The 22,858-nt window shown below is 38.0% G+C and overlaps 1 protein-coding gene across 2 annotated transcripts; it reads left to right on the forward strand.

The window, feature by feature from the left end:
• The first annotated feature begins 61 nt into the window (after positions 1-61).
• On the forward strand, positions 62-22,719 carry LOC146459446 (stAR-related lipid transfer protein 3-like). Of its 2 annotated transcripts, XM_085089491.1 has the most exons (17): positions 62-339; positions 3,052-3,141; positions 5,390-5,467; positions 6,713-6,751; positions 7,479-7,538; positions 8,482-8,571; positions 10,852-10,894; positions 11,619-11,655; positions 12,542-12,585; positions 14,735-14,805; positions 15,112-15,204; positions 16,362-16,421; positions 17,001-17,096; positions 19,370-19,449; positions 19,982-20,086; positions 21,492-21,585; positions 22,212-22,719. In XM_085089491.1, the coding sequence occupies exons 1-17, from the start codon at positions 157-159 to the stop codon at positions 22,308-22,310; spliced, it is 1,362 nt and encodes a 453-aa protein (XP_084945617.1). In that variant the 5' UTR covers positions 62-156; the 3' UTR covers positions 22,311-22,719. The 2 variants fall into 2 exon arrangements, with proteins under 2 accessions (XP_084945617.1, XP_084945618.1); XM_085089492.1 differs by lacking the exon at positions 6,713-6,751 and having other exon boundaries at positions 63-339.
• The last annotated feature ends 139 nt before the right edge of the window (positions 22,720-22,858 follow it).

A 22,858-nucleotide genomic window follows, 5' to 3' on the forward strand; every position in this document is an offset into this window, starting at 1 on the left:
TGCATTTACTTTAGTCAGCGGCTTCGAATTCGTCACCAGTCTTTTTCGTCTTTATGTAAATAGCGAAAGTTTTCCGGGTTTGGTTTCCGTCTTCCGTCCTCCGGGCCTTTCGTAGTGAATATGCATCTAGCTGGCTCGTATTAATTGCTGCGAACTATGATGAGCTCGTTTATTAGCCGGGATTCAGAGCTTGGTACCCAACATGTAGCTGGCAGTGATAGTTCCGTTTCCACCACCTCAGGAACTTTCCGTCCGTTTTCTCCGGCGCGTCGTCTCTTCTGCCTTCTGACAGCGTTCGATTTTCTGGCCTCTCTATTTATCTGGATTTTGCACGCTCATGTAAGTAGTTGTTGACTTACTTCTTCAGTGAAAGATTTAGCCATTTATACGATCTTGATAGTGCTTTGGCTACAAACTCACCAAAGAAGCTAAGCGTACAAATGCGTACAGCTTCATACAGCGAAAATCAATAGTTCCGGTTTTGTAACCAGTGGTGCAATTGATTATGGATTGATCTTTACAATTCCCTTTTGGTCATTGCTTGTTCTTCCCGAGTTTGGTTTAGTTTCCATATTCGGAATTTACTAAAGTAACATTTCGTCTGCCTACAGAGAGCTTTAGCTTTATACACGTGACCTTGTGATCAAATAATTCGGTGTGATCGATCGATCGATTAATTAGCTAGCAGGGAGTTTGGTTTTGTCTTCCCTTTACATGTAATCCGGAGAGGAACGCTTGATACAATTCTTCCTGAATAAGAACATGTCTCTTGAGAAATGTAAGTGCATGGCATCAGTTTGACGCTTTTTTTAATTACAAAATAAACAGATAGAAATTTAATTTTCCAACATATTCAGCATTTAAAAGAGTGTTATTTGACATCAAATTAATATCCTTATTCCTCGCGAAGCGAGGTAAATTATAAAATTTGTCGGGCCGAAGGCCCGAGCGGAGCTAAGCCGCGTGAAATCTCTCAATGGTCTCGCCCCTGATTATTTGAAATCAGTGTTCACTAATCGGAGTGCAATATCTACCCAGCTGTAGGGGTTTCCTCTTTGAAAATGATTAAGTTAATTAATTTACACGGCATAATCATGAAAAGCAGGCACTTTGTTATTGTTTCTATTTTTGTTAGTAGTAGATTAGTAATTTTAGTATTTACTTAAAGTCCTGATGTTTTACCAGTGTATAAATAAAGTTAAATAAATAAATAAATAAATAAATAAATAAATAAATAAATAAATAAATAAATAAATAAATAAATAAATAAATGATAAATAAATAAATAAATTTGAGCAAAAGGTGTTCGAAAGGTGTCCGTTCTGTTGCCTGGCAACAATGCAAACAAAGTTTGAATGATGTTAGACAAAGGGAAGGTTGCTAGGTAGCAACAGTTTGGAAGACAGGCTGGCATTGGACACAACTTGTATGTTTTATTCATTGAGGGCTGAACCCTGGCTGAACGTGTTTATTCATCAAGCAGTGAAAAATGTTTACTATTGGTGAAACACTACCAAATTGTGATGCAAATGAGCCACAGGAGGATACACAAGAGACAAGACAGATTTGCCGAGGGAGAGTAAGCAAGGAAATTTAGTGCAAGCAGCGAAGAAGAAGGAGACATCAGGAAACCACAGAGTAAAGACAAAAGACAACATCACTTTGAATCAACTGTCCATCCAGCTCTAGCTTCACTAGGTTTTGCAAGTCACATATTTCTAGTATTATAAAGGAGCCTGTATCAAGCGGGCACTAAAACATTCCACAAGGATGTCCGCTTACAGAAGTTGCCAACAGCACAAGACCTACCACCTTCAAAAGAAAGTTGGATAAACTTGCATTTAGGTTTATGTCAATCAAGGAAAATCGTTGAAATTATTTTGAATTCTGACAAAATTCCAAGGCAACAAAACCGCAAAATTGACAATTTTATCTGCTGACAGGTGGTAAAACTTTATCAAAGTTGATTAATTTCAAGCTAGTTAAACTAAAAGAAAGGGCATCATTTAGAGGATACCACGTTTTCGATTAAAAGTTTTAAATTTCTGCACATGATAATTTGCAAAATCAGCGATGTGTGCAAGTTAGCAAATTATCATGTGCAGACGTGAAATGTAAAATTTTTTATTCGAAAATACAGTTGTACCTTTTCTGAAAGCTTGAACTGGGTCAGAAATTAATTTTAATTAGTGGGTAGAATCATCATCTTCTTGGCTGACTGTTGCCTTGAAATCTTCTCAAAAATCAAAATAATTTCAACAGCTTTTCTGTGATTTACATCCACCAAAGCAGAACTTTATCTTACTCTTTTGGTGTTATTGGCAACCGTCTGTAATGCAAGTTTCACTTTATCGTATCTAGACAATGAAAGGTTTGATAAGTTGTTTACTTTATCATTTGTTGCCTTTGCAGATCCAGTTTTAGCATGTTGTTATGAGGCTCTTTGCATTCAGACAATTTGTTTTGTTTTGTACTTTGGTAGCATTTTTCCTTATTGTTAATTAGTGACTAATAAATTACTATGATTGAAAAAAAATTGAAAAACTTTATTTGAAAAACCTAACGTAGATAACTGCGAGAACCTTTTCTTCTATTTAATCTTTCATCTGCAATGCATGTACATGTACAATATTATTGTTAGACATGTTACACATGTTACACATATATTCATATTCTTTAAATATTCTTCACGGGTATATTATGAACTCAGAACATGACCAGCTCCCAGTTGGCTTGATAGCTCAGTTGGTAGAGCACTGCACCGGTATCACAGAATTTTTTTTTCAGGTTTTTTCAACAGTCTGGTTGCATATAGATAACTGCAAGAATCTTTTTGTCTATTTAATCGTTCATCCTCAGTGCATTTACATGTTACACAGTCATGTTACATATATATTCAAATCTCATTTTATTTCATAACAATTATGATTTGTATAATGAACTTCCTCCACCATACCGTATAAGCAGGTGGAGTTTGGTGATTTTATACAGTGCAATGTGAACTTGTAATTAAGATTTTGTCCTCTGATCGTTTGAAAATTTACCTTCTAGGCTTTTAATGACGATGATGAGAAGTTTGAAGACACTCTTAGAGAGGAAGTCAAGGATTACAAATTTAAAAAGTCTTTGTTTGACATCGTGGTAAGTTCAATGCATGCAGTGATCAACTTAGGGAAGTAGTCAAAACTACTATACTCGAACAGGACCCACCAAACAAAACAGATGGTGGTCTCTGCCTGCACCCCCCTTCCTCAACCTCAGAAGTTGGTGTTTTATTGCATGGTCACCCCTCTATCCAGCAGTAAAAATGTCAACAACAATGAGATATGATTCAAACCTCACTTTTCTTGTTTATCTAGCAATGCTGACTCTTGCTAGCTGAATACTTCCTTGTCAACTCAGATTTCAAAGCTAATAACATTTTTTCGGTAATGTTAATGAGATAGGTGGTGCCTTTGATACCCCCCCCCCCCCTCCACCCCAGACAAGGCGGGTCCTTTTCGAACAAAACTTGTTATGACCAGGTCCCTTAAAGGGGAAGTATAGCAATTTGTTGTCATTTCAAAACCCAAAAATGTTTGTCTGTCAACAGAAACAAAAAAATAATAATTGTCTAGTTTTGTTATTTATTACACCCATTTTGAAATCACTGGTGATCCTTGCAATCTGATTGGCTCTAAACAGTGCGATTTATTCCCAAATCGCACCATTTTTGCTCTAAATCGCATCCTTTTTTATTAGCCCATCAAAATGGAAATGAAATGACAAAAATAAAATGTTAATTTTGAAATTAAAACCTTGTGATTTCACAGTAGGTGTAATAAAGTGGTAATTAATAATTATTGAACTGAGTGGAGTGCAATTTTAGTCTGAAATCACACTTGTGATTTCAAATCGCACTCGCACTGCATGCTCTTTCGATTTTGAAATTACGCGTATGATTTCAGACCAAATTGCACTCCACTCAGTTCAATTACCATTATAAATAATCACCCCAGTGCAGTAAAACTGTTGATTAGTGCCTCTGGCCAGAGACAGAGTAGGTCTGAATCGACTGAAACTTGAAAAAGGTTTGGCTAATGTTTTTCAAGTTCTCGAAATGTTTTTGTGTCCAGAATGCATTAGAACAGATTACAAGTTATTGCTTTCAAGAATTGAGTTGATTTCTTTCCTCCTGTGGTTCGAGAATTATTTGGTAGCTGAGTGAAGGTCTTATTTCACCATTTTTAACAAAAGAGGTAAAAAACCCTATGACACTGGAGACCTAGGCGGCCATTGGCCTTATTGTATAATTCCAGAAAATAACTATGTAAGGGCTAGACTGTGTACCCCTCTGAAAATCCCAATTTAGCTTCATTTATTTCTTTAAACTTTTTGAGACCCCCCACTGGAGTATGGATCTGGAACTACACATTGTCAGTAGACGTGTACCTTTCAAAAGTTCCAGGGGCCCGGTTGTTTGAAAGCTGATTAATGCTAATCCAGGATTAAAAGTTAACCGAGGTTTTCATCTCGTTCATTAAAAATGATTTTAAAGGCTCATTTTATGCTAATGGTAAAGAAAAGTCTAAGGTAAAACTTAGGGACAAAACTCCTTTGGACAAATCCTTATGGATTAGTAAATATACTTGAATCAAAATTCATGTTAACCCAGGATTAGCTTAATCAGGCTTTGAACAACTGGGTCAAGACTATTTTCACTGGCCATTACAACCAACAGCTACATTGTTTTTAAGGTTGGGAGAATAATATTGTTCGTTCTTTTATCTTTGTGACCAACTATGTAAGACGTTGTAAACGGTGCTCAGGTCACCCCCATACTGTATGTCTAGACCACTAGTGTGGTAAAGTGGCTGTTGCTGCTGGTGTGATATTAGGGAGCTTTTAAGCTTAAAAGCAACAACTATGGCACATCAATGACAACGCCGCAAAACAATAGGTTTAATGAGCAAAAACAATCGTTCTGCACGTTTTGTGGAGAACGTTAACACACAACGGTGAATTTTCATTTTCCTTCTTAACTTGTATGCGACTCCTACCAATTTGGTTCCTGGATAGTTTACCATTTTTGTAAAAGTTGAGCGAGTTACAGGATAATTGTGAAGTAGCACAAATGAAATAAAGTTATATTTTGGGGTGACGTTGCCGTTGCCGTCGTTGTTGCTTAAGGTGCCTATTATTTTTGTGTGGGTGGAGTGGCTTTGTCTAAAATTAAGGTTTAGGTTGTTCTTGTTTTTGTGTGTATATCAAAATAATTATGCAATATTTGATTTCTGAACGTGGGTAACACCCTGGGCTTGAATTAACTTCCAGTTAACTGAAATTTAAGTAACTACTTAATAGTTGGGAGTTAATTTGAGACAATTGAAGTTGTGTTCATTGCTTTCAGCTTTTGGCAGTATGGCGAATGACTCTTCTTCTTCTTGCATATGCTCTTTTTGTCAGTCGTAAAGTGCATTGTGTCGCAGTAAGTACAGTACTAAGCTGTTATTAATCCTTAAAATTTGGCCGGTTGGGTTTCAAGTTTTGCTCTGTGATCAGTGGAACTACAGATTGAAATTAATGGAGTCATGTGATTTTTGGTTTATGTTTCTAATCTGTGGCAAATAATCAACAATATTTTGTCCTAGAATATGAAATCAAAGGCTCATCCTTTTTCCTTGCGCAATGTTGTTGCCGAATGAAACGTGATACATGTGAACGATTTTGGCTGTCTAGCACATGACCTAAATCTTGCTCTTTTCAACATGGTAATATTCCTTTCTACGTTCAAACGACGGCTTCTGTCACATTTTATAACATCAGAAGAAGCTTTCAACCTTGCTAAAGTTGCTAATTTTTGGCCTTATCAAAGTGAACATAAATATAGAAATACATCAAGCATTGTGATGATTGTCGCTATGTTTAAGCAAATTTTCAGTGTTTACATTAATTTGTTCTGTTGAATCGATCTTATCGCTCACACTTGACTCCGAATGAAATTTATTGTGGCTTCTGTGTAGACGAATTTAATCTGCTAGTTGCGAGGACATGTGTTTGTTTACACAAGATTACACTGAGTTGTCACGTTTCATCAATAAAAATAGAAAAACACACAAAAAGCTTTCCTAAATAAAAAAAATTGTTTCAGATAGGTCTTTCTACAGGCCTGAGAAGCAAAAGCATATACCTTTCGCTGCGAGGCAACTTGACAGCGATTTGAAGTCAATTTTGAAGCGAATTTATGGGAGCAAGTTTTTCAAACATTTTGCAAGAGTATTAGTCAGAATAGTATTTCAGTACAAATTCACAATCAAACCTGTAATTATTTGTGTGTTGTATTCCTAGAAGCACTCAGACATTACCAAGAAAGTCAGCGGATTAAAAGTTGATTTGAAATCCACCCGCTCATCGGGTTGATAAAATCACAAAATATCGAAGAACAGTTTCTTCACCGTTAGTACTTGATTTCCACTGTTGAAACTGTCAAGCATTCCTTAGGAGTTCTTCTTTCAATTTACCGTTTCGAAAAAGTGTTTTCCTTCCAGTAATGCAAAATTGGAGAATTTTTAAGTTTACGACCAGCGTCCGAGAGAAATTCCCCTATATTACGATAACTCATTTTGCGCATGCTTGAAAGTTAACAACTCACCGACCAAGTGACAAAAAACCCACATCGCAATAACTCATTCATTGTGCATTCACGAGTTAATAATTGTATTGTTATTAATAGTCCAAGCAATTAATTATCTGCAAGGTAGACACAGTAAAGGTACGTACATGCCCAACATACAGACACTAATTAAAATCATTCTGACTCATTGTCTCTGATACCACATACTTGCCCAAAATCTCCAGTATAAACATTAAATCACAGTCAACTCTCGCCTTGCGGACACCTCGCTATGATAGACACCCGATAATACGGACAGCAGCTAAGTCCCCAGCAAAAATAAATTATAGACGATTGACTGAAAATAAATTCCTGCTATTATGGACTCTTGTTATAAGCACACTTACTCACAGTCCCAAGGGTGTCTCTAATTAAGGTAGTTGACTGTATCAGATCCATAAAATATTAATGTATTTAAAAGTAGTTAGAATGAAAGAACAACCCCCCCCCCAAAAAAAAAAAACAAAACAAAACAAACAACAACAACAACAAAACATGTCAGTAGTGATTGTTCTTTGGGTTTAAATTGACTTGATGCAATTTGTTCATTAAATTCTTGGAAGGAATAAATTCGATGTAGAAAGAACGCACTCCTAATTTTGTTTGGAGTCGAGATTGTATCGGACAATCAATCAACAAATAAATGAATGAATGAATGAATGAATGCATCTTGGGATGCGTGTTTGGCTTCCCTGTAGATTTTGCATCATCACCAACTTGGCAAAGGAGAGAGAGCCTGGTGACATCAAATGCACTCCCTAATCTTAGATTTTTACTAGTTATAAGATCAGAATTGACTTTCAAAGTCTATTTGTCTCTCTTGTAGGTGACAACTGCCTGTACCACTGCCTTTCTTCTTGTTAAAGTTATATTGACATCCTTTAAAGTAAGGAAAAAAGATTTAATTCCAACAAGTGCCTTGTAAATAGTGCTGGGGTTGTGTGCTTTATTTTATCTACTGAGCTAAAAATGGTAAAACTCCACAAGCAATAATATTGATAAAAAAAATTGGATATGCGAAAACAAACAAACAACACCACCACAAATAATAACAGAGGACCTAACCATTGTAAGTGTGACAGGCCATTCATGGGAAGTACAGCTCTCTCTCTCTCTCTCTCAAAAAAAAGAGAGTCACGACAAACAATAGGTCATGTAAATGTGAATCCATGATGTCCTTAATTTTTATATATTAAGTAACTGATTTGTTTGCTACAAGAAGCAGCTAGCATCGACCTCTCCTTGTGTTTTCCTTGTCAAGAACCTGATATTGCATATTTATACTAAATGGCAATTAACTTATTTTGATGTGGAGGTTTAGTCCATTGAAGCCATACACATCAGACTATCTGACATTTAGCCAGAAAATTAATTGAAAATTGGGTATCTAATTAGAAAATGTCTCCAGTAATTTTTTAAAAAGGTTATAAGTGAAATTTCGCTGATTTCTAAAAATAAAACCATATTCTTTTGTCTGCATTCAAATTAGTGTCACTAGCCTTGTTCAAAATAAAATATTCTTTTTGATTTTTGAACTCAAGAACGAGGTTAGTGAGGCTAATTTGAATGCAAACAAAAAAATATAAAAACGTCAGCCATTTTTGCAAAAGGTCTATAGGGCGCCTGAACACCCTTCTATGTTAAAACCTTGCAGATCGCGTACCTCATTAACAGAGTGGTGTGGTGATAGCACAATTTAGAAGAGGTCCCCTAGTTTTATTTATTGCAAACTATGCGGTATTATAATTGCACCTGATTTGATTTGAATGTGCTCAGCTACCATCATACTCATCCCAGCTACTCTTTTTTTGTCATATTTGCTTGAGCAGTCTCCCAAGGGCAATGCAACTCTGTATTATGTTCTGGTGCTGTCATCACTGGTGATATCATGGGTCGAGGCTTGGGTTCTGGATGTAAAGGTAAATGTTCAAATTTGTCCTTGTATACCAGGAACGCACAGCAACAACAGTAGATGCTGACAGGGGACATTGCAGTACATACCCTACACACTTATTAAACCTTAAACCTTAGACTCTCACGTTTGAAATGGTCCACACAAACAGTGCTTGCTGTTTAATAATATGTGATTTTCTGCCTATTTTGTTGGTGTATTACTTACATGTGTAAATGGCTGCCATCTGTTTGTAAAATTAATTTAGTACTTGACCGATGGATAGTTTTATGTGATATTTCTCCTTGATTTAATTAAGAATGGTGTCTCCTAATTCAGAGGTGTTTTTACGCAGTTTATGACTATGAACCTGAAGTGAAAATTGGGGATTACCACACAATTTTTCAGAGATAATCAAGTGGTTATGATTCTAAAAAGAAGAAACTACAGTGGAGCCTCCATTCAGGTGACACCCTCAGGACCAGGGCAAGTGTGTTCCTTGAATAGAGGTGTCTCCTGAATGGAAGTTGGGTTGGGGTTTGTTAATAATTAACCAACAAAAACTACTGGCTTGGAATCCATTGCAGTCATCATTTCAGGCAGCTAGATAATGAATAAAAAATCATGATTAGCATAACTCTCTGTGATATTGTGAGTTGAATTCCCACAAGTTCAGTACATCAATGTAAGTGCCATAGGCAGTCACAAAATAGAGTGTGTTGGGTACATTTTGCAAACAGGAACAACTTGTTACAACATACGCAGTACTACTGTATTTTATTTGGTAAGACTCTCTCAGACTCTACAAAGCTGTCAGTGGACAAAAAAATAGTGATGTCAGACTGTTTAAATCTTCTTTTAGACATTTCCTGCAAATAAATTGTTGCATGCCCGTAACATGAGGTCTGACAATTGCTCGTTTCCTATAAATATTGCATAATCTATCAGCTCTTCAGCTACACAAACTGCTTCACTGAGTTGCTGTGTTAATTCGCGGTTTTTTGACAGGCATGTTAAATTTGATTGGTGTTCACGTAATCTTATCATATGTTCTTTGGGGTCGTCATGTTTTGAGTGGTTAAAGTGTCCCCTAAATGGAGGTAGGTCAAAACCAGGCTTTGAGTGTCCAGAAAGAGTGTCCCTTTCCCCTGAATAGAGGTGTCCCTGCAATAGAGGTAACAGATACAAATATTATATGAACATTTTTCCGGTACCAAATTTTGTGTCTTGACTGAATAGAGGTGTCCCAAAGGAGAGGTTCCACTGTATAGCATTTTCTTTCCAAATTAAATCTCAATAATTATTATCAAATGAAAAATGTGAGGTTACCTCTAGCAACCCTAATGCTAAGATCTGTTTTTCCTACATAGTCATAAACAGTGCAAAAATACCTCTTTTAGTAGGCAGCATCTTTAAGAAACCTGAATTTCTTGGACCATCTCTAGTTGTGCAGAACATAATCACATGCACAGTAACAGAAGGAGGTGCCGGGCTTAACATGTCAGCTTTTCCTCAGCTTTCAATGAGTTGGTCGGAGTACTGGACGCAAATATGAATGGGCCATAAGCAAATTATAGGGAGCTACTTAATATTAAAGAAATTAAAAACGAGCCGAGTGCATTGTTGAGTTATATAAGCACCCGGGAATTTTTAAGAACACGAGAGAAGTGCAGAGACGGCGAGTGCCTCTCTGCACTTCTCAAGTGTTCTTAAAAATTCCCAAGTGCTTATATAACTCAACAATGCACGAGGAACAAGTTTTTTTTATTTCTTTTATAAAATATAAACAACCGCAACTCCTCAGACGAGTGCGAATTTTAATGAATCAACATCACGAGATAACGCGTTCTTGCCGATCACGACACAATCACGACAGGGCACGCGACAGCGCTTTTAAGTAAAAAGTCAAACTGTTTTAGTTTTTCATCACGTCGTAAGCAAGTTCAAGATGTCAAGATTAAGTTTTAAGGTGTTGAGAGACAAGTTGAAGTTAATTAAAAGTCTGGAAATATCAGTACAAGAGACTGTTCTTTGAGAATCGCTGGAGTGACAGCGCATTCTGTCTCTGAATTTCTCAGATTTTTCACAGGCAAAAAATCTGACGTGTGCTCCGTGCATATAATGTACATTGTGGAGTTATACAGAACTCAGTTTGACCAATCACAGTGCTTGCTTGACCCTGGCTATTTTATAATACCAAATAAATACTGCAGATAATATTTTGTAACATGAATGACATCAGTCTTCATCTCCTAGATTTGTGTAACTTGGGTTTTTCATACATGTTATCTGCATGACATTATTCTAGGTAATCCCTTCTGAAGTTAAAGCAGAACAGCGAAGTCAGCGAGGTATAATTTTATTTTTGTTTCTGTCTATTGAGGGGCGTGTGCCATGTATATTGTAGCTTACCCAGGTAGACTTTTGTGCAGTCAACATACCTGGGGGGTGGAGGGGGGACTCCCATATAAGAGTGACAGGGGTGATTGTCAGACATTTTGAAAAGAACCCTTTAAAAGGTACCAGAATTCTGTTTTGTGGGCATGGTCTGAATAATTTTTTACCCCTAAGAGGTACCAAATCAGTTGCCAAACGTTTAGTACTTCTCAGGTACCACTGTATCTCCGACGGAAGTCATTTTAGGTTTTAGCAGCCTAAGGGTACCAAACCATGAATATTTACCCCCTAAAAGGTATGACAATCATCTGCCTCACTTTAATATGGGAGTCCCCCCCCCCTCCCCCCCAGGGTAAACATCTGCTGGTATTTTGTTAAATGTTGCCCTGGACAATCGAAAGTTAACAAATGAAGGTTCAGATTTGATTTTTGCTGAACTGATTATGAAAAATTGTTTAGATCAATCAATTTGTTCAAACTGAAAATGCTAAAGATAAGAGGCAATGCATGACAGTTCTGTATATTCTTTTAATTTGTCGACAGCCATTTTTAAACAGAAACTTTTGCTTTTTACTTCTTACTTTGCGAGTATTTGTTTACGCTCGACACTAATTTAGACCTTATCTTCTAGGTCACGTACCAATTTCCGGTATTTAATTTTGTGTTACTTTCTTACAGATGAGAGGAGGCCATTGCTGCATGACAGGCTCCGTGGGTAAGGATTTGCAATAAACGTGTTTTCACTGGATTCCTGTTAGACATGAGAACTAACTGTGACTTGTTGCCTTATCCCTGGTCATTTGACACAACCAAGCTATTCTTGTTAAATTCAGCCTACAAATCATTAATTTTTCATTGAAGTGACCAAAGACTTACATGAACACACTGTGCTCCCCTATTTGCTAAGTTTGGTATCTTAGACATTTTCCAAGTTAATTCATTTCAAACAGCCAAATTTATGTTTTATTATGAAAATCAATCATTACCTCCAATGTTTCTGATTTTGTTTTTAACAAGTACCCAAGTGCATAATTATGGCACCAGAACAGCCAACCACTATCGATCGCATTCTTGTCGCACAAATCTTAAGCAATTTACATTCCTTTACCAAGGTCCCAATATCAATATCAATTACTTCTTCATCTAGTTTTTTCACCTTTAAGGAAAAAATGTTGCAGTTTTTATCTGTAAAATCATGAATTGACCAAGCTGCACTTACGCAGCACCATATTTTCTATTTATTAATGACAGCCGAGGTGGTCTCTCTTATAAGCCTGGTGGTTTCTTGAGGTCTCCTCGCCATTATTGTAAATTGAATGATTTCTGTTTTTAGTAAGGCAAATTAATGAAGATGATGACGATGATGATGATGATGATGATGATGAGGATGATGATGATGATGATGATGATGATGATGATGATGAGGATGATGATGATGATGATGATGATGATGATGGTGATGATGATGATGATGATGATGATGATGATGATGGTGATGATGATGATGATGATGATGATGATGTGGTAAAGCAGTAAAATATTGGACTGTGGCTAATCAAATTACACTGAAACTTTGTTGGACATTTTGTTCTTTATTTCAGGCAGTACACTCCTTTTTCAGAGCATAGCTTTTACACCCCGGAAGGTAGGCTGTAATTTATTGTTAAGGACTGCGCATATGTTCTGCGCATCTCCGGGCGATCCGAGAAACCCTGATTTCTTTAGGACGGTGCCTACTAATTCAAAGGTATTCTTGCACGGTTTATGACTATGAGGGAAAGAAGATCTTAGCAAGGGCTATTGAAACTGAGGGTAACCATGCATTTTTTCAGAGATAATTAAGCTTTTATTCAGTTGGAAAAAATGTCTTACATTGTTATATATTTTAACGCTTTTTAGAATTACTTTTTGCTTCATTACCTCTGAAAATGCATGGTTACCTTCAATTACCTTTTTGGATTTCAAAATCTCTTGCTAAGATCTTCTTTTTTCCGCATAGTTATAAACTGCGCAAGGATACTACAGTATTAGTAGGCACCGTCCTTAAATTGTGTTTGATGTGTCTTCCAATACTTGTCATCCAGGGAAAAGAAATATCTAATGATTCGTGTTTAATTTGTTCTGCCATGATGCTTTTGTACTTGTGTTGTGTTTTAAAGTGCTTCATTGTGAGAAAAGGTTCAGGAAACATGACATGGCATGATAATCTCTTCACTTGCCATCGCTGGGACGGTCAGACTACATATTTGATGCACTCCTCGCTACAGTTTCCCTGAATCCCTTTAGTGTATGACTTCAAAACCAGTGCTAAAATAAATACAGCAAATGGACAATTATAAATGGAACAACAACAAGCAAAACTGCTCCGAAAAAATGATTATGACACTTAAGGCGCTTTTCCTCCACTTAGTTTTAGCACCGACCACGGCGATAGCCTGAGTATTTAGCACCGACCACGGCGATAGCCTGAGTATCAGGCCTTCCTAAGGGGAGGGGGGAAGGGAAGGGGGAGGGGGAGGGGAAGGGGGAGAAGAGGAGAGGAAGGCCTGACACAAATCCTTTCTGAAGCTTGTGTCGAACGTCCGAATTTTGGACGTTGGCGCTGATTGGACGAAACACAAAAGGTTACGTCACACCGCGGAAACAAAAATTATCATGATAGACTAAACAATGCAACTGTCGCATGTTTTGTATTTTGATATCAAAGGTCATTTCTGTCATTTCTGGGTTACGAGTGCTGCGGCCTGTTCTGCAACCGTCGTTCTTATACCCGTTGTGGCATTTTATTTGGGTTTGGTACGTTTGGCTTGTTTCAGTGCGTCCGGTGACAGTACAGCCTCTCTAGTTAGGATTTAAACTGTTTAATAATCTTTATCCGGCCGCCTATTTGTTTTCGTAGCTGAAATCTTGTGTGTCTTATCACGGCTATTTGTCTTTTGATTAGTTACGGCTGCGTTTTTGTCATCACTTCTTGCCGTTCTGAACTGTGAGATTTGTATTTTCCTCCTGTAATGAAGCTGTATCTAGTCGCGAATTCTGCTCAGTGGTGCTCAACAGAAAACATTTTGTTTGGAGAGTCTTCTGCAATGGAGCTGTCTGTGTAACTTCAATTCATATCTCTCACAGCGGTCATCGTTGACATGAAAGTTTCATGACCGGAAGTTATTTTGATTGGCTACTGTTTACGGCGAAGCGTCATGCTCATCGAGGGGGCGGAATACTCGTCTCAATGCTTCTGTGTCAGGCTTTTCTTCCCTTTTTCCCCTTCCTTTCTTCCCCCTCCCCCCCCCCCCCCCCCCCCCACGAAAAGCCTGATACTCAGGCTACCACGGCGATGGCATCGAGAACGTAAAAAATAAATAAATAAATAAAAATAAATAACGATAGGCTTAATAACCAAAACAACAACTCTGCACGTGCATTACACTTTTTGGTACATTTCTTTGCCGTCACTGCACGACTAGCACCTGAAATCTCCCGATGGGACATTTTATGGAGGACGTAAACACATGAAGACGAATACATTTGATATTTAAAGCGAATTGGAATAATCGCGAGGATGTTTCAAAAAACGCGAATTCGCATTTTTTAATTAATGGTGACGTCAGTTTCGCTGCCGTCGCCGTCGTCGTTGCTAAACGACTCTTCAGGAGTGAAATAAAAGGGAGTGTTGTTCAAACCACGAATTTACTGTGAATTCAGATGAATTTAAACCAGTTTATGCCCTAAATGCATGTATGGTGGTTTAAGAGAACAATGCAAGTAATATTTTGACTCCATCTCATCCTTTGTAGCTTCTGACAGTGAAAATGAAAGTGATACAGATAATTACGATCGTCTTGCAGCTGCAGGAATATCATTACAGGTAAGGCTGGCTCACGGATATGGAGAATACCAAAACTCTAAAGTTCTCGACATGACTGTCAAAACCTTAATAAATTTTATTGTTTATTACTTTAATTACTTTTATTGCGTAGATTACGTCTCTTTAGGTTACAAGTTTTTTACTTTAAGTTATTGGGTGGTTGAGGGCGCATTTTCCATTACATAGGACAGTTTATACTGAATTCTTACACCAAAACAATTTTCGTTCGCAAAAGCGCTTAAGGAGAAGTTTCAAGTTTACTCTAGCTCAGGACGAAAAGGATTAATCTTTCGTTTTCTTCTGTAGGATCAACAGTTTATTCAAAAAGGTAGAGAAACAATCGAAGAAACGTGGCAATTAATGGAGGTCAACGAAGGCTGGAAATCAGAGAAAGTTAAGGTGTGTTTGATACATTACTTAAGATTGATTTTTGTGTTCTTAAATGGAAATAAAGTAGCCAGTTTTCCTTCAGGCAAAGAGTTTTGCCAACGACGACGGCGACGGCAACGAGAACGTCAAAAAAACAAAAAAACAATAGGCTTAATGACCAAACCAACATCTCTGCACGTGCATTACACTTTTTGTTAAATTTCTTTGCCGTCACTGTACGACTAGGGGGCTGTTTACATGGAGGTAGGAAGATCCTAGCACTGGGAAGATCCTAGACGGCGGATCAACTCTTCGTTTGGTTTATATGCAGAAATCTCGGTCGGAGTGGTTACCAAGTGGAGGAAAAGAAGAAAAATTGTCGGTCTTTAGCTGCTGAACGCTTGGCTGCCGCCATATTTGTTCTTTTTGTCCCTAGTACTAGGATCTTCCGAGCGAAGGTAGTTTACATGGAGCTAGGATCTTCCTAATACTAGGATCTTCCTATTTCTCAGCTAGGAAGAACCTATCTCTAGGAAGATCCTCGCGCTAGGGCCAAATACAACTTTTTGCATGTAAACTGAATACAGAAAACATATGGCGCTAGGATGATCCGCCTCTTACGATCTTCCTCTTTCCATGTAAACAGCCCCTAGGACGTGAAGTTTCCTGATGGGACGTTTCACGGAGGACGAATTTCTCTTACTCTTTCTAAACTTGGGTGCGGTTTCCAAGAATTCAACTCCAAAAAAAATGTCACCTACATTTGACATTTAAAGCGAGTTGGAATAATCGCGGAGATGTTTCAAAAAACGCGCATTCATTTTAATAGAGACGTTTTCGCCTTAAGCAGCGACGACGGCAACGCCAACGAAAACTTCATCTGTAAATATAACTTTTTTTCATTTGTGCTACTTCGCGACTGTTTCAACTCGTTCAACTTTACAGAAACGGCGAAATACCCAGGAACCAAATTGGTAGGAGTGGTGTTCAAGTTAAGAAAGAAAAAGTGTGGGGTGTGTTCACGTTCTCCACAGGCAAAACCTTGAATTTGGTCATTTCCTTTTTCATGTTTCATGTCGCCGTCGCCGTCGTCGTTGCTCAAGTTCTTTATTTTCTTGTCATAATCTTGTAATTAGTGTCTTATCTTCACTTACTATGTTACTAGCGGTTGTTATTTTCTTCTTTAGGATGGAATTATTGTAGAAAGTAGAGTGAAACCCAGTGGAAAGAAAATATACAGATTAAAGGTAATTTTTTAGTAAAAGTTATTAAGGGAGGAAAGTGTTCGCTGAGTAAATTCTCTAGAAGAGATTCACAACAATGCCGTTTTAAATCTCAAATCAAAAATGAGTTCTTATTTATTGGTATACGTTTTGGGTATCAAGATGAACTCCTTGTTGTTAAAAGTAACTCTCCTAGAAGCAGCTAGCTCAGTAAACAGAACCTAACAGTACTTGGCCAAAACTGTGGCGGGCACGGAGGAGTTTCGCTTTTCTTTCAAGCATTGTCATCCAGTTATTATGATAGAGATAGATATCATTTGAACTGCGGTTGAAAAATAAATAGAAGACAGATCTTCACAGTTAGTACGCAACTTAATCAGTTGCGTATTAACTGCGAGGTTCTTTCTTCTATTTGATCTTACATCCGCAGTTCAAAATATATGTTTCATATTCTGAAATTTGTTTGTTTCAAATTTGTTTGACCTCTATTTTGCCACCGAATGTAATGATATCGCACAGTGCCAAATGTTTAGTTTCTTGTGAATTGCCAGACCCAGGAATTGTACGTAGCATCATTTACTGACATTTTACTGCTGTTTAAAGTCGTCTTTAGATGCCAAAGCTGAGGATGTTTTTAATCTGATTGTTTGTCGTCCTGAAGATGCTCCCAAATGGGGAGGAAATGTTACTAGTTCCTTTGTAAGTTTCTTGGTTTTTGTTTTCTTGCTTACTTGCGGAGGCGTTTTAATCCCGGCATTTATTTCCTGTGAATACGTTAGTTCCTTTTGCAATATACTGACATAACTGTTTAGAATGTAGAGAATCATCAGCTTGGGGATGCCAAGTAACAAATTGTAATAACGTAACCCTCCTCCCCCCTCTCTAATAAGCCCCCCGTTTGGAAGTCAGTTTTTGTAATGCCCCCCCCCCCCCCACTCCTCATGAGATTTTGTAATTAGTCCCTCCTATTCCCTATTACAAAATCCATTTCATGTGGCCCAGTTGGCTTGTTTTTGAACAAATATGCAGTTGCATTTTTTTTATTTTCATGCAGATTGAATGATGTTTTTATTGTAAACATTCTTATTAAGTAATCCGTTTCATTTAAAGTTTCACTGCACTTGTTTGAGTTTTGTACAAAAACTATTTTAAGACGAAAATTGAAAACGGTGTTTTAAGATATGAAATACCCCCCCCCCCCCCCCTACCCTGCCTCTCTATTAAGCCACCCGTTAATGAGGCCTGAAATTGAATAAGCCTCCCGGGGGCTAATAGAGCTTTTACGGTAATTAGACTTAGGAAATAGAGTACAGTTGAACCTCCCGTAAGCGACCACCCATAATGTCAAGGATATGTGGTCGCTTACGGGAGGTGGTCGCTTACCAGAGGTCAGACCACCGGGGGTCTAAAATTCGGGTAATTTACATATGGTCATTGCGGAGACCTAACCCTTTTGCCAGTGCTTATCGAAACCCATAGTAATAACTTTTCTTAGCTACAAGTATATTAAGACTGGTCCAAAATTATTCTAGGCAAAATATCTTAGGGCCAGTTTATGGTGATTATTGTTTGTATCTCACAGATTACTTATTACAGCGATTGAGACAATTATTGAAAGAAACTTGACTCTTTTATTACCCCAGGTGGCGCTGTCTAAATTTTTCAGGGAACGGAACATAAGCAAAAAGATAAGAACGATAGAAGATAAGACAGTTTTTTTGCTACGAGGGATTTAATCTGATTAAATGTTACTTCAGTGTGAAGTATAGTGCATGTGTATTTTATCAATTGTTTCAATGCTAAGCTATATCGGAAAACACTTCCGGTAGCCGTGGCTGTGAGATTTACGGCGTCCTCTGTAATGATGTAGCCAATATGTTACAGCAACAGGTTTTTTAATTTCCGCCCTTGAGAGATACAGCAGATTGTGTGTCAAGTGGTCGCCTACGGGAGGTTAAAAACAATGAAAATATCAAACAATCATCTCTAAAAGTGGTCTCTTACGAGAGGTGATCGCCTACGAGAGGTTCCATCTATAGTGATTTGACTTGAAAACTGTTGGTATTTTGGAAAAGTGGTCGCTAATGAGAGGTGGTCGCACAGGGAGGTTCGACTGTACTAGCGGTTTTCTGTTGGTATTTTCATGATGGCGTCATTTTACTACAACTACCAGAATTCATTTCGTTTTCCTTTTCAAATTCAAATTTTGTAATCCCAGTGGACAGCAAAGAACAAAGCTCTAATTACCATAAGAAAACTAAAACCAGAAGGATTCTGGTAGTTGTAGTAAAATGGCGCCATGGTGAAAATGTCCTATTGAGTGAAAAATTGAATACTCTGGCAAATCACCTGAAGACACTCACCAGTTACACAATGTAGCAAAGCAAAACCAAAGCGAACGCGAAATTACAATAGATACTCAACTGGCAATCGCTCGGGCATGTCATGGTGGGGCAAAAATTTTGTTAAAATTAATAAATGTATTACGGTAGTGTTTGTTGTGTTTGTATAGTCCTACGTGTAGCCCGTCCTACGTGAATTACACTGGCTGCCCGGAAGAATGCGGATTGATTTTAAATGCTCTTAATAACTTTAAAGTTTTACATGATTTAGCACCTGCCTACCTGTCAGACCTCATTTCAGTTACCAAGTCGTCTCGCTGCAACCTTCGCAGCACTGACAATGGAATTTTTCTTCAGCATCCTCGAACAATGTCGTATAAAACTCTTGGTGATCGGGTATTTATGTTTGCCGCACATAAATTATGGAACGCTCTTCATTTGGTCATTCGGTCTACCACAAGTCTCTCATCCTTGAAAGTTAAAACTAAGACTTTTTTTATTTAGGAAAGCCTTCGACTGATTTAACAATGTAAAAGCGCATTAGAGCTTTTTTGTGGATAGTGTGCTATATAAGTATTTTTAGTTATAGTTGTAGTTATAGTTTGCATAAATTTGCTGTTTCCGTCTTAGGTTCTTCGTCAAATTGATGAGCATACTGATATTGTGTACAATTCAACTGGCGTGGCAGGAGGGGGAATGGTATCTAGTCGGTATGTTCACTGATATCAGAAGAGGGTAACATTAAATGAGTCCGAATGTCGAACAGTGACTGAATGGTGACTACTCCTTTGGTCGAATAATAATAATAATAATAATAATAATAATAATAATAATAATAATAATAATAATAATAATAATAATAATAATAATAGATTTATTCACGTGCTATTTTAAGTTTCGCTTGGCTCACAGGTTGCGCTACGCGCCCTGTGGTGCTTCTTATACTGTGCATACAGATAGTTTTACTGCGCATAATAATAATAATAAAAATAAAAATAATAATAATAATAATAATAATAATAATAATAATAATAATAATAATAATAATAACGATGATGATGATGATGGTCACATGATGATGGTGATGATGATTTCACCATTTAATAAAAAGAGGTCATAAACCCTATTACACTTCCCCTTTATCAATCAGTAAGTCCATGATGTTTCATCACGCAAGACTCGGCCAACAGGCAGACAGGCGTGGCTGTCTTTAAACCGACTGGTAACATATTTTGGTTTTAGGGATTTTGTGAACTTGCGTCGTTGGGAGAAAAGAGGAGATGTATTTGTGTCATCTAACGTGGCAGTAGAAATCGACGAAATGCCGCCTAAACCAGAGCATGTAAGGTAGGACATTTTCACTGATTTTGCTCCTCTAATTGTTACTACGTTTTTCAGGTATTTCTCCCTACCAGCAATCAAATTTTTTGTACAAGGCCAGGGTAACTTTTATTAAAGCCGGTGAAAGTGTGACTAAAATAGCTGAACTCAGGAACCTCAAAAGTAGTGTGTGATTGGCCTTTAAAGGACTGTTGGTGGTGATAATGGCTGCAGTCACATCAGCAAACTTAAGCTGCGACGGCGGCTACGCCAACGAAAACGTCACTAGAAAATATAACCTCCTTTATTTGTACTACTTGGAGATTATTTCAACTCGTTCAACTTGTACAAAAATGGTGAATTACCCAGTAACCGAAATGGTAGGAGTGGCGTTCACTTCCGTCGTGAGCTCGCGTTCTCCACAAAACCTTTATTAATTGTTTTGCGGCGTTGTCGTTGCCGTCGCCGTCGTCATTGCTTAAGTTCCTTAAAGACAGCTATAACTGTAATTCCCTATTTTGTTAAAGTGGCCGCTTCTCCGTTTTTTTTCTTACAATAGTTAGGCAGTTTACTCTTCAGTGATCCAAAACAGGAAAGCGACTATATTTAAGCCCAAGAAGGATTCATGGGTTAAAGGGAGGTGTTCACATTTCGGCGCATGTGCATGAATCTAAATGCTTTTTTCTCTTTCTTATCAACTTTATGGCCTTAAAAATCCCACTCACGTGTACTTCAGTAATCACATTCTATAATTAGTCCAAGCAAAATGACTGATGACCAAGATTCACAGAAAATGCTAGTGGATTGTACTCATATTGTCGATATTGAATTTAGTGTTGACCCGTAGGATTTATTCCACGGTTGATGTGTTTACAGTTATTTGCATGCAAAATAACACAATCATATGAAAAAATTACCACCCGAGTTATTTATTCCCTTCCGAATGCTTCACATCAATTAATTAACTGAAATTAAACAGGCTTGGGTCATAACGAGAAAAGGCGAAAAAGTATTTTGATTCGTGGACATGCGCAGAACCGTGAACCCTTCCCCTTAAACCTTAGTTAGCAAAGGAAGAGCCAATCAGAATGCGTTCTTTGACATATGTTTCGAACATTTGCGTATTTTTACAGCTCCGTTTCGCTTCGATTAACGGCGTAGTGCTAGGACGAGGCAGCTTCACATAAACTTTTAAACTCTCTGGATTACTGGAGTCTTGCATCAGGTGATGTAAGCAAGGGCAGAGTAGTCTGTTCCAGGTTCCTAGAGAGACACGCGAAGGAGAGGGCGAGGGATGAAAGCGACGGGGGACTGGGGGAGAGAGTCCCCCTCGTTTTCGTCCCCCCACCCTCTCCTTCGCGCGTCTTTCTAGGAACCTGGAACAGGCAAGGGGCACCGCTGTTTATTTCTTAAACGTTATTTTTATTGTCAGGGGTGAAAACGGCCCTGGTGGCTGGGCTTTTCGAGAGGCTGAAGACAATCCGAACAGAACTGAGTATGTTTGGCTGTTTGATGTGGATCTTAAGGTAATGTTGCCAGCTTAGAAAATGTTTATCCCTATCCTCAAATAATAACTGTGATGCCGTAAGGTAACACTATATAAACGAAGATACATTGAAGATCTTTGCGCATGGGCACTAGACATTGGCGGTACTCTTTATCACGTGATATATCTAATAGATACAGACAAGTGCTCCATCTGATGCGCGTTGAGGCTGTTTGAAGGAAGGAAGTTTTTCTATTATAATGACTCCTCCAGCTGCAGCCGGTAGCAAAACAGATACTTCAGTTTTGCTTCATACACAGACGGCACTGGTTTGCGTAAGGGTTTATTGGCATTTCTTAAGTAACAAAACAGTCAACGCACTTACTCTCCTCAGTGGGCTCATATACTTCTTATGATAATAGTTTGGAGAATTTTGGTTACGCATCGACACGTTTCATCTTTGGTGATCGTATCCTTTGTTCTTAGACCTTGTTGTGACCTGAATGTTTGAGTTGATAGCGACTCAAAGGGTTTAATACTTTTGTCAGTCATTGTTTGTAGTCTGGTCCAGGGTCCTCTGATACAATTGTTAAAAAAAAAAAAAACTTGTAAACGACAGTAGAACCACTCCCTGGTGCTAACTTGGTTTCTTTTCTTCTTTAACAGGGTTGGGTGCCTCAATCAGTCATTGACACCGCTTTGTCCTTCATGTTGTATACGACAGGGCAGGGAGTCAGGAACTATGTTCGTGAAAATCTCGGCTGAACGCAAGGACAAAGAAATAGGAAATAACTTACGAGGAATCGAGATACCGATTAATAAGCGAGTGGAAAAACCTCTCGGCATCTTGAAAACGAGTTTACTAATGAGCGAAGCTGCCAACGTCATGTAAGACACATGATAACGTCGCTCTTCCAAGATCTGTGCTTACCCAAAACGGCTAGGTCATCACTTTGGAATGCTCAGATGTCACTGTGTTGATCATCTGTTTTCTGAAGGTTTCGTGTACTTGTTTGGTAGAATGATCTTGGAAGGATTGTATTTTAGAAAAATAGTTTCATCTTTTTATCGTATTGCTAGGAAAATTTTTAAATTGTAAATGAAAAAAGGGATTCGTTTCCCTTTTTATGTAAAATTTGACACATGAAATTAACTAAAAATACAGTTTATTTTACACGTTTGTCGTGTCATGTTGGCGGACGGTCTGTTGAAGCTGACTGCATCTTCGTCATTTGTTTTGGAAACGAGGCTTCAATCCGTCTATCTCCATCTGGCGTAACACATTGCGCCTCCCCCTCCCCCCCCCCCCCCCC

This window comes from Pavona decussata, unplaced genomic scaffold (genome assembly GCF_977016875.1).
Source record: "Pavona decussata unplaced genomic scaffold, jaPavDecu1.1 SCAFFOLD_219, whole genome shotgun sequence".
NCBI classification, from domain to species: Eukaryota; Metazoa; Cnidaria; class Anthozoa; order Scleractinia; family Agariciidae; genus Pavona; species Pavona decussata.

Coding starts and splice junctions, on each gene's coding strand:
- LOC146459446 (XM_085089491.1), top strand. CDS start 157: ATGATGAGCTCGTTTATTAGCCGGGATTCAGAGCTTGGTACCCAACAT. Junction 5,468..6,712: donor GTAAAGTGCATTGTGTCGCA/GTAAGTACAGTA, acceptor TGTTATTAATAG/TCCAAGCAATTAATTATCTG. Junction 19,450..19,981: donor GGGGGAATGGTATCTAGTCG/GTATGTTCACTG, acceptor TTTTGGTTTTAG/GGATTTTGTGAACTTGCGTC.